The 16486-nt window shown below is 44.7% G+C and overlaps 1 protein-coding gene across 1 annotated transcript in view; it reads left to right on the top strand.

The window, feature by feature from the left end:
- LOC311505781 (signal-induced proliferation-associated 1-like protein 1) overlaps nucleotides 1-15750 on the top strand; it is a 36148-nt gene extending 20398 nt beyond the window's left edge. The window contains exons 6-21 of the mRNA XM_084569534.1: nucleotides 1256-1359; nucleotides 1660-1817; nucleotides 5466-6045; nucleotides 7018-7292; nucleotides 7388-7648; nucleotides 7756-7899; nucleotides 8017-8171; nucleotides 8269-8351; nucleotides 8638-9056; nucleotides 9945-10130; nucleotides 10631-10793; nucleotides 12494-12695; nucleotides 12878-13027; nucleotides 13217-13334; nucleotides 13634-13712; nucleotides 13855-15750. Of these exons, the coding sequence (XP_084425660.1) occupies nucleotides 1256-1359; nucleotides 1660-1817; nucleotides 5466-6045; nucleotides 7018-7292; nucleotides 7388-7648; nucleotides 7756-7899; nucleotides 8017-8171; nucleotides 8269-8351; nucleotides 8638-9056; nucleotides 9945-10130; nucleotides 10631-10793; nucleotides 12494-12695; nucleotides 12878-13027; nucleotides 13217-13334; nucleotides 13634-13712; nucleotides 13855-13998 (3221 nt within the window). The 3' untranslated portion in view covers nucleotides 13999-15750. The remainder of the gene's footprint in view (nucleotides 1-1255; nucleotides 1360-1659; nucleotides 1818-5465; nucleotides 6046-7017; nucleotides 7293-7387; nucleotides 7649-7755; nucleotides 7900-8016; nucleotides 8172-8268; nucleotides 8352-8637; nucleotides 9057-9944; nucleotides 10131-10630; nucleotides 10794-12493; nucleotides 12696-12877; nucleotides 13028-13216; nucleotides 13335-13633; nucleotides 13713-13854) is intronic.
- Nucleotides 15751-16486: the final 736 nt, after the last annotated feature.

Raw genomic sequence — 16486 nt, 5'->3', positions numbered from 1 at the left:
GTGTTTGTTGTTGCGCCACGTGACATAGCTCCACGAGACTGTAAAAATAGCAGTACGTTTGTCACTGGAAATTATTCACTGGAATCATACATGTCGGTATTCACCGATCAGGCATAACATTATGACCACCTGCCTAATGTTGTGTACGTCTCCCTTGTGCCTCCAAAACAGTTGTGACTCATCAGAGAGTGTCCTGTGGTGTCCTGTGGATATTGTTAGTGGGTGTCTTTGGGTCCTGTGGGTTGAGGGGAGGGGCCTCTGTGGATCAGGCTTGTTCCAGTGCATTCATTCATTCATCTTCTGTAACCGCTTGTTCCTGTTAAGGGTTGCGGGGCCTGCTGGAGCCTATGCAGTGCATCCCACAGATAATTGATCAGCTTGGGATCTTGTGAATTTGGAGGTCAGGTCAACACCTTGTGCTGATTTCTTTTTTGAATTGTTCCTAAACTGGTCCAAAAGTGTCCCAGCAGAACATTGAATTGTCACAAGATGGTCAATGTTATTTACTTCTCCTGTTTAATGTTTTGGCTGATCTGTGTACATTACATGAGTCTGGACAGACTTTACTGGATGTTAATGGGTTGGAAGTGGTATAAAATCACGAGACGGTAATTCTAGTTTATTGTTGCCGCTGTAAGTTAGTTTGACTTAGTAGTGACTTAAAGACTTGCCTCCTGAATCGCAATTTGGTTTCCCCCTACTTCATAAAACACTTTATAGTTCTTGTACTTTGCTCCTTTGTCTATTTGTCTCTTTTGTAATTTCACTTGACTGGGCCTGCTAGTCTCTCTCCAGCTTTGTTTCACTTTTTCTTCCTTTTTTCCCACCACTGTAAAAGTGAGAACAGCTCAACTCAGTCATGACTGAACTGTAGCCGTATCAATACTTTTAACCTGTCCGGCTTAATAAACACAGATTTGTTAACGGAGTGAGTGTGTCCCATTTAGCGCACGCATGTCTCCTTCTCTCTCAGACTATTTGTCGTTCTCAGCTGTAATGTGAAGTTAAAATATAATGGGCTCCACTTACTGGATACATGAGTAATACCATTAATTGTTCTTCATAAGTCTATTCGTTTTGACAGGCAGGCTGACATTGATCCGCAGTCCATTATTGTCTGGTTGATTGGGCTGTGGTGAAACAGCATCCTGTCCTGGAATGAAAACACTGAGCACACTGAATACACACGTGAGACGGATGAATGGCGGTAATCCCACAATGGTTCTCAAATGCCGTATTGCTGTTTTTCCTGCAGCGGATTCCACGGGAACTCACTCCCTCTACACGTCATACAAGGACTATGAGATCATGTTCCATGTTTCAACTCTACTGCCTTACACACCCAACAACAAACAACAGGTACATTTGGAGCACTGAAAGAGCACTGCTTTTTCAGTAGACATTTCATTTTTGTATCAGGAAAACTACTTTGTTTTGAAATTTACCCCCCCCCCCCCCCCCAAAAAAAAGGTAAAGATAGAATGCATGCTATGACTTGGCTCTGTAATCAGATATGACTCCCATCCAACTTTCATTTTGAAGAATTCGTTATTAATTCCAAGTGCCGTGTTTTTGAGTCAAGCTTGAATGCTTGGTATGACTGTGCTTTCGCATTCAAAGGTCGTACTTCTCTAATAAAATGTTTTGTTGTTTTTCAAGTTGCTGAGGAAGCGCCACATTGGGAACGACATAGTGACCATTGTGTTCCAGGAGCCAGGAGCTCACCCCTTCACCCCAAAGGCCATTCGCTCTCACTTTCAGCACGTCTTCATCATCGTCCGAGTGCACAATCCCTGCTCGGACAGTACATGCTACAGGTGGGTGCTACGGCAGGGAAAACGTGACTGAATGGGTTACCAGTTGAGTTTGGAGGTGAAAAGTAAAAGTGTCGAGATGAAGGTAATGTGTACAAGTCCTATAGCTTCTACACATGTGTACACGCTGTGGTTTGTCTTTGTCAAAGGAACGGACGAAGAAAGAACAGTTTGATGTGTTTAGCATTTGTGCTAAACCGTCTAGGATAAAATCAGGCTTTTAAAAAACAGCCAAAACCTAGAAACCATTTCTAGTTTGCAGTCTTACAGAGAGCGGCGGAGGTTGACTCAGATACCAAATATCAGCCTGTTACAACACAGTCTTAACACGTCTATCCCCAAAACGTTTCACCCCCATTCAGTCTCGAGTTTCGGGTCATGTAGTGGTCACTAGAGAACCACTCATTGGAAAGAAATACGACACCATCCAGGTTAACAATTTCCTCCAGTTGCAGGTGAGTATTGGGTTGTCAACAGACCCTAGTCATGTGAGTTTCAGGTTGGCTTCAGATGTTCCTAATTTCCCCACCAGTCATTTAGAACTCAAGCCGCCACTTGGATGAGGGTGAAACGTCTTCAAACAAGTCCAGTTACCTTTGCTTTAGCTTGATTGTTTTCTTTACAGATGTCTTACAAAGAGTTTGCAATTGCGAGACAGATGCTGGCATTAAAGTTGGCGTGTTTAGCCACGTATGACTATATCTAGAAGAAAGGAGGATCATTAGAATTTGAAGTAGGCCAGAATGACCAAACTCACTGGTGACGTTTGTTTTTTTTTTTTGTTTTTTTTTTAAATGCAACCTGGTTTTGACTTCCCATCTCTGTGCAGGACTGGGCCCTTTTTTAGGACTCTTAAAAGCTCTGCACGCTCTCACAGTGCCACTAGCTGTGTTTTCTTTCACATACCTACAGGAGCATTAAGAGAAAAGCATTGACTGGAAGGCATGGGTCAAACATAAAAGCCTGTTGCCTGACCTGCTATTCGCGTCTTTATGAACTGTGTTGGTTTCAGCCACACGTCTGTGCACGTATAAATTAGTTTGATTATTCTCAAATAGAAGACATTAGCTCTGCCGTGGCTGTCGAATTGATGGCGGTCCTCCTCAGCTGGCTTATCCTTGGCCTTGTGACGATCAGACTGCAACTCTGTGGCGTGCACACTCATGCATGGCCGCCTCACACACACTTTCTGTGCTTTGAACACAGATATTATGCACACATAGTTGCTCCCTCTCGCCCACGTACTCCCTTTTCTCCTTTTTACCTCTTTTCTCATGCCCACTTGCACACGGTGCACGCAGTTGCGCGCGCGCGCACGCACACACGTTTCCTTCCTTTTACACTAATTCACTCGAAGGCTCGCTCTTCACACACTCGCACAATACAAGAATACCCCCACCGCCGCCCCCCCCCTCACCCTTCTCCTCACTCACTCCCTGCCTGCCACTTTGCCTTTGGGCAGCGTGAGTCGGAGTGGTCTGAAGGAGTTAGCGCCATGCACATGAAGTGCTCTCTTCACCCGGACATGCATGTGAGTGGGGAGGACTGTTCAGAGCAGTGCTTCTCAGAGCTCATCCAGTCCACCCCAGGAGCGGACGGGCCAGGCCATCCTTCTGTCTCTAACACCAGCTCCACATTTGAGCTCCTCTATACCATCGGCTAGTGGACACCTTCATTCAGCATAGCTTTTTGTTTGCCTGAAGGGGGTCGTCTTTTGGGACAAGAGAAAGGGTGGAACACTCCTGATTTACCCTATGGTTGAAATGGAGAGGCACAAGACACAGAATCCTTGAGGACAATCCAGCTACCGCACCCAAAGATAACTCTCACACTCACAGCCTTCAGCTTCTACTCATATTCTGTGGATCGAGGCGCCATGTGTTAAGACTTCTCTCCTGACTGTTTGTCACAAGCCACTTCCCTGGATGCCTTTCCCTGATGATTTGGAAAACATTCTGGATCCGGACAAGAACCAGTTTCAAGGACTGGCTACACAGCACTTTGTGGGGTGTTTGACTGCAGCTAGAGTACAGAAGTGGGTTAGCACCAATCCAGCTAATCATTTTATCGCCTGGCACTGATTGTGACAAAGATTCAGGACATTTTGCAGCAAGAATCAGAAGAACATGGTTGCTTTGTGGTGAAGGCAGGAGGTAAGCTTGTGTTGATGTCAGCATGTTGATTCCAGTAGTTGCTCTTAATGGATGCCCTGATGTGTGGCTTTCAGCTCTTCGCCAGTTTCACCCTTGTAAACACATAGTCTTCACACTCCCAGGAATAATTACAACTCACATAAACTAGCTTGAAACTTGACTTCCCACAAAGAGCTAGTTTGTTTGTGTTCTTCGTCCTCATTTCATATGTCTTTATATCTTGTGTAGGACCACATCAATAATGGAGTGCCTTCTTGGATCTCTATTAATAAACCATATGTTATGGTTTGTTAAGTCATCTAGTTATTAATAGCCTGTTGTTGCCTGCTGTTGAGATTTAGATAATGCTCAGGTCATATTGAGCCAGACCGGAGCATTAGAGGAGTAAGTGGCCTGAGGCCAGCCAGGCGCTAATCTGCTGCTTTCAACCGCTGCCTCAAAGTCACACGGGGCCAGCAAGGCGGATTGCATAACCAGATCTTTGTTTGGGGAACGCAGGCCGTTTGTGCTCGCTAGCTCTATCGACCGCTCTGCTTCTTCCATGCCATGATGTAGCAGAGAGTGGCAGGGTGTCAGTACTGGGAGCTCGCTTGTCATCCGGGATTGGATGTATAGTATTTATACGCCGAGTGCAGTCAGGCATGGTTTGGAACATTTCTGCTACAGGCAGTGGTTGTGTTATCTGTTTAATGGGCTGGACGGAGAGTTGTCAGGGCTGTCACATCGGCTTATCCAAGGTCATGTTTTGGTTATCACATACTGGTGTGCTTGTAGTGTACATACTACTAACTGTATGCACTTACAGCCTCCTATAGCTTCTATACTTTACATTAGCAATTATACAGAGTGAGTGAGTACAGACATGCAACCAAACAATTAAACAAGTTGCTTCCTCAGTTGTAAAATAACTCCCAATTACCCTGTTGCACCTGTTTACTAATTTATAGTAATTTAACTCTAGGCCATCCATTGTCTGCAAATGGAAAAGGAGCGGTAAGAGGAGAGGCTTGCCTGTAGAAATTTTAACGCCCTCCTTTATACTCGCAAGTGAAGCAGGTCAAAGGCAACAATACCTCAGGGGAAATTGTAAAGATGCACACTGTGTGCTTTTTTTACAAGCCCGTGTGCTGCTTGTCTTTAAAATGTAACCCTTTACACCTTCTCTGTGTTTCATACTATTTATATATTTAGTTTTATATGTATATATCCCATACTCTCTGTAGTATTTTTGTCTGTTGCCAAACTGGAAAGAACTCCACCACGACATAATCTAAAAATACTCTGTTACAAAAAAAAGTATGGATCAGCAAAATGTGGTAGCAAATGCAGTTTAATACTAACAAAATGTACTCGCAGAAAATGAAAAGTACTTTTTCTTAAGTACAGCACTTGAGTAAATTTACTTGTTTTACTTTTTTGCTTTATACAGGATCATGCAGCAACGATGCATGTTCTTGCAGCGATATAACACCCTTCACTTCTTCTTCTCCTTCTCCAGTGTGGCTGTCACTCGTTCCCAGGACGTTCCCTCCTTTGGCCCACCAATCCCCAAGGGCGTGACCTTTCCCAAGTCCACCGTCTTCAGGGACTTCCTGCTGGCCAAAGTCATCAACGCCGAGAACGCAGCCCACAAGTCCGATAAGTTTGGCGCCATGGCAACACGCACGCGGCAGGAGTACCTGCGGGACCTGGCGGAGCGCCATGTGACCAGTACGCCGGTAGAGCCCACTGGCAAGTTCCCCTTCATCTCTCTGGCGCACAAACGACGGGAGAAGGTGCGCCCATACAGCGGGGCCGAGCTGCGGAGCCTGGGGGCCGTGACCTGGCAGGTCCACGCCGAAGATCAGGTGGCCGGCGCCGAGCGCGAGTGCCTGTTGGCCATTTCAAATGACTTCATCATCCTGCTGGACCAAGAGGCCAAAGCAGTGGTGTTTAACTGCGCCACGCGTGATGTGATTGGTTGGTCGACGGGAAGCCCCGCCTCCATGAAGATATACTATGAGCGCGGCGAGAGCGTATCGCTGCGCTCCATCAATAACAACACAGAAGACTTTGGGGAGGTTGTCAAAAGACTGGAGGTCAGTGGGACACTACTACTACTACTGTCTACAGCAGTACGCGGCATTAGCACACACCATCTGCTGTAGCTGAGAGAGTTCACGCTGAGCCCAACACCGATGTCCTGTACAAGCAGCTTGTACTAAACACACACCCAGGGCCGACCGTTAATGCATTACTAATTTTATGGTCATATTTTATTATTATATGAAAAGCTTCTCCAGGACAAATCACCATGACTAGAATCAAGTTTGATTCACTGAGTGCAAAGGTCAGGTGTCCCTTCAGCCTGTCAACGGGTATGTCAGCAAAAAAGTGCTTAGTGAAGTCTTTTAGTCACTTCCAGTCCCATGACAGTCAGCGTGTGGGCATGTTTATTGCTCTGTCCACTTCCCTGACAACAGTAGTACAAAAAAAAATATGTATTGTTGCTGTTATTATAGCAACATGAGGGCGTAGCCTAAAATTATATAGTCACCCCAGCTGTTGTGTTGACTCTGTGATTATAAGTGATGCAACGTTTAATGCATAGTAATTTAATGACATGATATCATCGCTGAGGTTTCCGATGTGGCGAAGGTAAGGCTGTGCTTTTGGTGGGGTGTTTAAATCATTCCTGAGACACTGAAATCCTAATTGATGGTACACTAATCTGAAACATGACTGTTACCTGCTGCCTGCACTGGCACGCATATGTTCTCCTTTTTTTTTTGCACGGCCTTTGTTGTGGGCATCATGAGAGGCAGTAGGTAACTGTAACTCTGCTCCTGATGTTATAACCACCGTTCACTACTTTGTTAACTTCCTGCAGGTAGATGAAGGGATACATGTCTAAAAATCGTAGTGGATGACACCAAATAATTAAAAATATTATTAGAATGTGTTTTGTATTCATAGTCAGCTTGTCTTATTTGAAAACTCTGAAAGTTTTTATCAGTTTTGTACATTTCCTCCACCTTGACTTGAACTTCTTCACCCTGTCTCTTCTCTAGTTGTTGACCAAGGGCAGCCAGACCACAGAGATGACACTGCGCCGTAACGCCCTGGGCCAGCTGGGCTTTCACGTCAACTTCGAGGGCATCGTAGCAGAGGTGGAGCCTTACGGTTACGCCTGGCAGGCCGGGCTCAGGCAGGGCAGCCGACTGGTGGAGATTTGCAAGGTGGCAGTGGCCTCACTCTCCCACGAGCAGATGATTGACCTGCTCAGAACCTCCGTCACTGTCAAGGTGGTCATCATTCCTCCTCATGAAGACTCCACGCCCCGCAGGTAGAGTGGACGTGGAAGATCGATACATTCAAGGCTGTGGTTAATGCAATGGTTTGTGTCTTTAAACTGTCTGTGAATGCTTCATGTGCCAACAGAGGCTGCTCAGAAATCTACCATATGCCACTTGTGGACTATAAGAACCACAAAGAGGGCATGCCCTATGAGTTAAAGTTCCCCTTCCGCCCCCCCAACAACAACAACACCAAGTGGCCCCGCACCTCCTCCAGCCCCCAAACACGTGCTGCTGGCTCGGGGGGAACCCTGATCAAGGCCCCGGCTTCAGACTTCAGCGACCGTAACGCCGCTGCCATTCCCCGCAGTGTGTCCAGCGATGGTCGTCCCCTCAACCCCAAAAGGTTATAGAATAAATATAAACACTGTTACGAAACTTGCAGACACACTGAACTCATGCCTGTCTGGTTGGGGTGTATGTCTCTAATCTCGTCCATATGTGTCCTCACAGATATTCCCCAGGTAACGACAACTATGCTCTCGCCTGCTCGATTGTGATGGGTCGCACGATGCACAACACAAACTCCCCTTCCAGTCTCCACTACTCAGACACCATGAACTCCAGCCAATGGAGGCAGAAGTCTATGCCTGATGGGTAAGTTCAACTGCCCATCACTGCAGGTTACACTGATTAAATACACCAGAACATCATTTTGGCCCATTGAAGTGCACGTCATGGTAAAATATATCACTTTTTTTTATGTCCCTGCAGGTTTAATAACAACTGCCCGTCCCCTGCCTCCTCTGTGCGACACTTGGCAGGTGAGGGCGTCAATGGGATCAAAGTGAGCTCTAGCACTGGTGTAGGATGGTCCCGAACTGGGGATGGCGATGCTGCCGGTAGGCTGGTGGACAAACCCGGCCCAGGTAAGCAGATCTCCTTCCACTCAGTATCCGTAAATCATTTTTACTGTGCTGTAAGTCATCTTCTGCCTCATTATCTGCACGTCTTTGCATCCTGCAGACACTGTGGTTTCCAAGGTGGTGATTCCTCGACTCCAGCAGTCAGAGCAGAGCAGCAACGTGTCTCCTAACAAGGGCCCGAAGGTGAGGAATAATCAATAAGCAGCATATGTAATTTCCTTGCTGGTGTTTGACAGCGGGTTCAGAGCTGATAAGCGGGGCTCTGTGGGAACAAAAGAGCTGCTGTTTAATCACTGGCAGTGTGAGAATTACCAGCCTGCACTATGGACAGCAATTAAAATGTTTTCAACATCTGCTACAGCAGCATGAGAACTTATAGATGTTATATAAAAGAGGCAACTTGAATGTTTGGTAAATATGTGCATTAAAAACACATTTCTATCTTTGAAATTGATTTCCCTGTCCACAGACGGACGCTCCATATTCATCCAGCCAGTCGAGCAGCAACACACTGTCCAGCAACGCCTCCAGCTCCGCCCACAGCGACGAGAAGTGGTACGAAGTCGGCTCCCGTTCGGGAGTGCGGGGCGAGCTAGAGCTCAACGGCTACCTTCAAGGCGCCTCCACCGACAGCGGCATCGATGCCACCTCCTTCACTGCCACCCAGAGCAGCACAGCTTCCTCCACCGGTGCCTTCCGGGCCAAAGACAAAATCCAGTGGCAGGAAGACCCAGCGGGCAGCCAGAGTGCCACAGAAACTACGCCTCTGCCACCAGACACCCTTGACGTAGCTGGAGGCAGCCAGATCCCGGCAGGCAGCCCGTCAGCCTTTCCGCTAGGTCCTGATTGCGGCTCCTGCAGTCTCAGTGATGCCGCCTCCCACTCCAGGTGTGCTGCTGTTCTGACACAGTCAGCTGTGTAGGCAGCTGAGGAATTAATAGCTTTGCATCAATGTTTCATTTAACAGACAGTGATTCATTGTAATCCAGATATATCCTCTGCTATCCTAGTTGGAAAAGTCCAGAGCTCTGCGGTTTGGCATTAACAAAGGGAGAGAGGAAGAATGAAATGTGTCTGTGTCTGTGTGTGTGTGTGTGTGTGTGTGTGTGGTTTTTCATTTTTATGTATCTCTGTCTCCTGGCATCCATGATAGAAAGGAAGTGCTTGAAGTTGCTAGAAATGCAGACTGTGAGCTCAGCACTGTCCTCCCTCCTATTCTAAATCCCACTTCCTTTGAATCAACTAAAGCTCCCTCTCTTCGTCGCTCAGCCAGAAATAACTCGGCCTCAACAGACCTGTACATTGGCTGCTTTGTTTTTTAGTATGTGCACGCACGCGCACGCCTGCACAAAACTCGATGCTTTCAATTCTTTAATGTCAGACGACGGAAAATTGTTATTTGAAGGGGCTGGAAATGAAGTGCAAGGACACAGTGTCCTATTTTCTATTTATGAATTCATCAGTTGATCCTGTCTACAGAGATTGTTGTGGATGTAGTGAACGAGTTCTGACTGGTTATGCTTCTTGTGCAATCTTAAAACAACAGCCAAACTATTTTTGAACTCAAAGAAAAATGGCCAATTGAGAGTATTCATCAATCGTGCTAATTAAACCGGAGCCAAAGTAAAATCCAACAGCAGAAACCCCTACAAATGAATTTCACTGCATTAACACTCTAGCTCATTTTATTTTTTATCAAATGTCAAAGTCTGTGATTTCTTTCTTTAGCTGACTCTCAACTGCCCTTCTTTCTCGTCTTGTCTCATTCGCAATCAGTTCTGGTCACTCAGGGAGTAGCCCCATGTCGCCACAGAACGAGGCGGGTGCTACCGCGGCCACCTCACCCACATCCCCGGGGTCCAAGAGCTTCTACCCTCGTCAAGGAGCAACCTCCAAGTACCTAATTGGCTGGAAGAAGCCTGGGGGAACCGTCAACTCTGTGGACTTCGGCAGCACTCGCAAGTAAGAAATATATTTTTAAAACTGCCTCATGAAGAGATTATAACTGAGTGCAGGAACGCGTCTGGCTATCGGGAGTGATTACGTTGTCATATTTGTCCCAGAGATGGTTAATTTTAAAGGGTTTTTATGGATGTGGTCAACAGTGCCACCCTGTGGTGGAGCTGGGTTTTGCACCAGGAAAGGATGACTAAACATGTTTGCCTTTTTTTATTCATTCAAGGGAACATATGGCTTTTAATTTGGCCTGAGGGGTGATAGTGTCTTTCGTGGTTGATGACAAATTCTGTTTTTACAAAGTGCGGCTGCTCAACAAACCACAGAAGCCATTAAGTCGTTAAATGTTTTATTGAGGGCAGACCAGAACCACAATGAGACCAGTAAGAGTTATTCATCATTCACTCTACTGGGAAACTGAACTGGTGACACCTTTGTGTTTGTTAATATATGTAATTTGGATGAAAGACATTTCTATCTGAATTGGCTTTTGCTTCCATCCCCAGACGACACCAGAGTGATGGTCTGCTGGGTGGTCAGCCGCAGCTCAGGGCCAACCTCCGGGGCTCCCAGTCGCCCCAGCGGCACACTGCCAAGTCGAGCCTGGAAGAAGACTTGAAGAAGCTCATCATGCTTGACAGCCCTCCACCCACTACAAATGAAGAGAAGGTACTGAGAGAAGCTGTGGCCTAATTGCTTCTACTGATGCTAGTATAGTGAGTGATTTGAATCCAGAGCAGAGTAGAAAGTATTTTTGCAGTTGCCAGGGGGTACACAGAAAGCTCAGCCAATTAAATATGAATAAAAAATAGATACTGACATTTTCACATATCTGTGTAGAAGACAAAACTAAATAGACAAATTCTAATCTTTACTGTAGTAATTTACTATAAACTTGCCATCAACCACAGTTACTAACACACTGATTAACAAGCAAGTAGAGTAGTTGATTTAGTCATCTATAGGTAATTGATCAGTTGAAACAGTTGAAAGAATTGGAAAATAGATGAATTAGTTAAGTGAATAAAAAATCTAACAGAAATAGATACAGTGAATACACTGCAGAGACAGTTAATCTAGCAAAAAGAAAATGAACACTAAATTAGCCCAGTGTAAACAGAAAGCTAATAGTCGGCTAAAGTAATTTAGAAAATACTAAAATTGGCAAGCACAAAAAGACTAAATGATTAAAATAGTAATGACATTTTAGTTACAAGCAAACAAATAAGAATATACGATAAGAAATGGAACCGTTAGCGTTAGTGAGTGTACAGCTCAAAATAGTTAATCTAGCAAAAAGCAACAGATAACAGTTACAATAGCCCAATGCAAATGCAAAGCTAATCGTTAGCTAAAGCCGATTAACTCACAGATGAAAAGGCTACAACTAAGTTAGATAAGCTACAAGTTATGGATAAATGTTTGGAATAGTCAGCCACAAAAGTAACATAAAATAAAATAAGGCTGAAATAATCAGCTAAGCATAATGGGTAAATAATTAAGTTAGCTAAACGTAAAGGAATTGGCTAACGGAATACGCGGTTGAAATAGTTAAACTAGCAATGACAAATGGTTAAATAGTCAATATAAATAAATAAACCTGAAATACAAGTGATGCATAAATGGTTAAAATAAGTAGTCATAAAAGTAAAGAATAAATGGTTAGCAACTACGGCAGCTATGGGTTTGTGGCTAAAACAGTCATCTTCTGCTACTCCAAGCAGTAAAAGGGCAAATCCAAACCTTAGTGAGGTAACCTTTACATGACAATTCATTAACTGTCAAATATAATAATATTATAGCCACTTTAATAGAATTAAAAGTGTTAAATAACACCCAGTTTATAGTTAAAGTAGATGATTACTATCTAATAGAAGCATATTTGGAACATGACAGCACACTGATCAGGCATAACATTATGAGGAGAAGTAAAGATTGACCATCTTGTGACAATATGATGTTGTTCTGGGAAATCTTTGGACCTGGCATTCATGTGGATGTTTCTTAGACATGTACCATCCACCTAGACCAGACCAGGCACCCCCACCCCATAGCAATGACACTCCTTGATGGCAGCAGCCATCCCCAGCGGGATGCAGCCTGACACAGGCACACACACAAAACGGTTTAGGAACAACTCAAAAAAACATGAAAAACAGCACAAGGTGTTGACCTGGCCTCCAAATTCACTAGATCCCAAACTGATCAAGAATCTGTGGGATGCACTGGAATGAGCCTGATCCACAGAGGCCCCTCCCCTCAACCCATAGGACCCAATATTAGACAGGTGGTCAGAATGGTATGCCAAAATGGTAGCCTGTATATTTGTGACCCTGTCTTGACTCATCTGCTTCCATTCCTCTCTGAAGCCGCTGTTTCCAGGCCCGCCGCCCAGTCGTCGTTCCCTTCAGAGAACGCTGTCTGATGAGAGTATCTACAGCGGGCAGAGGGAGCCGTCCTCCGGTGGACAGCGTGACACGCCTACTGACCTTCTGTTCACCTGCTCCACCATACCACGCTCACCCACCTCCCGCCAAGGACCAAGCCGACGAGCATCGCACAAATCCTTGGGTGAATATTTATTTTCCACTTAAAGAAACATCAAAAAGCAAGCAAACGCAGTTGCCTACAGTCTCAGTTTTAATGTGCTATATGGCATCACAGTTAACTGTGAGATTCCACAGTTTCTCTCATGGGAGAGGAGAGAGAAATGTGATCCAGTGTTTTTTACTCTGCTGTTTCTCCTTCCCCAGGAGACCTGTCAGCCCCAGAGAGCTCAGAGCTGGACCTGGAGAGGAAGAGGCAGCAGCTGCAGGATCCTGTCCTCATGCCCCTGCCTGACTCCGGGGCAGATGGCCCATTGGACTGGGCCCACCTGGTAGACGCTGCCAAGGCATTTGAGGGTAGGCGCACATCGTGTTTTCATTTCACTCTCAAAATCATTTAAGTGAAGGTTAATTGAAAATATGACTTCTCAGTATGGCTCAGAGCTCCAGCTGTCATTTTTACTATCACAAGAAGGGGGCACTGTTACTCTGTATTTGTTTTGTCTCCAGGTCTAATGTCATGTCTTTTGACTGTTTTGTATTCAGAGCAGAGGCTGGTCTTCCTAGCAGCCCAAGAGGAGAGCTCCATGGCTGAGAGCACAGCCGCTACCAGCCCCCAGCAAGCTGAGCCTCAGGCGGCTCCGCTGAGACAGCCCTCCCCTGGGTAAGAGGCCTCAGGTCATGGCCTGGGACCAGTGTTTGCTCTACTCCACTGGCTTCCAGAACTGTGCCATGGAAGACCCTGCAGATTGTATTCCAGTCACACACCACTGCAGCTGATATCACTAATTAGCCCTCTTCTCTAGCTGCAAGCTAATCAGCTAAAGCGGCAGCTGTAGTGCTCGGTTGGACAGAACGTCTACATACACCTTCACTGAACAGGATTTTACAAAGAAAGATTGAATCGATTTAATTCACTCTAAAACTTAAGTGCTTATCCCAGCTTGTTGTGCCTTTTCTCAGAGAGACTCCAGACTGCTTAATGGGAAAGGTGAGCCAGCTGGAGTCCATGGTGAAGGCATTACAGGACGACCTGAAGAAGGTGAATTATGTTTCTATTAAATAAACTCCCCTTCCATTTGGCTGAGGCACACAAGCATCTGTAATGCCATTGCAACGCTGAATACGCCAAGTAAGAATAAACGTTTAATCAGACTGGTCATGTGTGTCTTTGTCGCCATCAGGAGAAGGATGCCAAGGCGTCTCTACAGGCTCAGATCCAGAGCCTGCGAGAGGACAACCAGCGTCTCCTTGAGGAGTCCTACAGCGCCTCAGCCAAGCTCAAGAAGTTCACAGAGTGGGTCTTCAACACCATCGACATGAACTGATGCATCGACCGCTCTCCACCGGGAGTATAACCACTACTCAAGCCGATTTCAAACTTTCAGTATTGTTAACGCAGCAGAATCACTCACAAAAACTGTGCGTCTCTCCTGGGCTTTCACAAACCAGTGCCAACATGGATTTACATGTCATCCTTTCTCAGCCTTGTGGATCCGTTGGATAGTCACCGTAAAAGACTCGTTACAAGAAGAAGAAAACTGGGGGATAGAGGAAAAAGAGCAGTGTGTCTGTTTTCATCAGCATGCACTCCCTTCCTTAGGAGCTCATACGTGATATGATGCTTTGTTTCCAGTCTAATGGACTGTTGGTATCCCTGCATGTCAGAGAGACGCTGAAACTAACCCGAAGGGATTTGATGTTACCGTCCCCGTTTAGCTCCCCAGCTAACCTAATTACAAGTGAACAGATTTTCTCAAATTAAAAATTCTTCGTACCACGTGAGAGTTAGTAAATACAGTCCCACAAAATAAAAACACTATATTAGGATTAAATGCGTTGTAAATATGTTCATATTTAGACATTCTTCAATTTTCCCGTTTCAGCGAGGGCAGCACTGATTATTTTTGTATTACTAACCAAAAAATAGAAGCTATATGAGGCGATGAGGAGATGTTGTTTTTGACGGTAGTGTGAGTAGGTAGACACACACAGACAGACTCTTTGCATAGCACATACTGTAAACACTGTAAGGTCAAGTGCCTGTCTGTATCGCCTATGTCGGATTGCAAGTGTATCGAGGGTTATCGCAAGTAAAGCTTGCCTCGGACTACTGGTCACAGGAGAAGAATATATATTATACGAACACAATAAGGGTGCCATAAAGCTAAAAGATTTACAATTCAGAGTTACGTATTCAGATTATTGTAAATATATGATGATGTTGACATTTATTTTCTTATGCCTTCCCTTGATATGCTAATGTAAAGGGTATTTATGTCAAAGATGATGGTCAAGAATAGAGAAACAGCCATATGCAATTAGCTCTCAAATGAGATGGATAAGTTTTTATCCAAAAATATTACTACTAATAATAATTATTATTATATATATTATTTTTGTCCTAAAACCTTTTTGCTGCCTTCCCTGCAGCAGTGGATCAATTTACAGAGCCAGCTAGTGATGACAGCATGTATAGTACTACATGGGACTGACTCCTTTCTCCACCGTAGCATATTAAAAGGCCCCAGTCTGATCCTTAAAGCTCTACATAGATTAAATCGGTACTGTCGGTAAGATATTGTGTATATCCTGAAATTCCAGCTACAGAGTTTTCTGTAATGTGTAAATCTGCTCGAAAGTCCGAACCTGAACTTGAGTCTTCAGACGGCCGAACAAAGTCCTTATTTAAGCCTCATACTGTAACTGTTTCCTTTTGTACTCGGATACTGTGCAACTGTATATAAGGAGAATTTAATATTCATCACAATTTGCACCTTCATTCTTATTTTGTACAACTTTTTTTTTTTTTTTTTTTTTTTATGTATTTCTGCTTTACTGGCAAGTGGAGAGTGAAAGGAGTGTTGTGAAAGATTAAAAAAGGGGGATAAGACGAGACAAGGACCACGAGCCGGACTCAGGCGATGAGTCCCAGGCCTCTGAAAGGCAGCAGATCGCCCCTATGCCTTCATTGTTAACATGTGTGACAGCATGTGATTCTGTTTCCATTGAGCTGTGACGTGTAAAAAAAGAACAAAAAAAAATGTTTATATCTATTAAAAATATTTTGTTGAATTACACACTTTGTCTTGCTGATTGGCATTCTGGTTATGTTACACCAAGAGAACACAGTTAACTGCTTTAACCGCCGGCTTTATCTGAGGTGGCTTTAAGGGTAAGTGGATACCTGCAGTGGCCTGGCGGGAGGTGGCTGCTTGCTGTTGTATTGTGATTAACACAGAGCTGCTGTTTTTCCACTTAGGCATGATTACACAAGGCAGTTGCCCTGACAGAGACGAGCCAGGATGGGACAGATTGATGGATGAGGATACCCTGAGAGACGCCAAGGTGAAGACGTGAAAGATTATTGAGAGTGGCCTAAAACTTGTCATAGGCAGCCACATGTACTGTCCATGAAGACATACATTTTAAAATTCAATTCCCAAAGAAGAGACCAAATGAACAAAAAACATGTGGGAATTGAGGAATATAAGTTATATAAATACATTCCTGTCTCCTGTTCACATGTTAGCTTAGCCTGTTAGCATGCTAGGTTTTGTCAATTCGTTCTAAAGTTGAGCTGATCCAATTTATTGGGGTATAAACCAAAATTGGACATCAGAATTTATCTCCTAGGAGTCTGGAATATCTTTAGCTGATTTCATGGCGCTGCTGCAATAATTCATAAACAAGCCGATGTTTCTATGTATGTATGCTAGTCACACTTTGGGCATGGTCAACAAAGAGGGAATGAAAGGCAGTATCTTTGCATGATAGCAACAAAGTTAAAGTCAGAAAACGAGGGTCGCGGAGTTA

Source organism: Chelon labrosus, assembly GCF_963514085.1.
Source record: "Chelon labrosus genome assembly, chromosome: 20".
In the NCBI taxonomy this organism is placed as follows: domain Eukaryota; kingdom Metazoa; phylum Chordata; class Actinopteri; order Mugiliformes; family Mugilidae; genus Chelon; species Chelon labrosus.
Note: the sequence above shows the minus strand (reverse complement) of the source record. Positions and strands in the feature narration are given on the sequence as shown.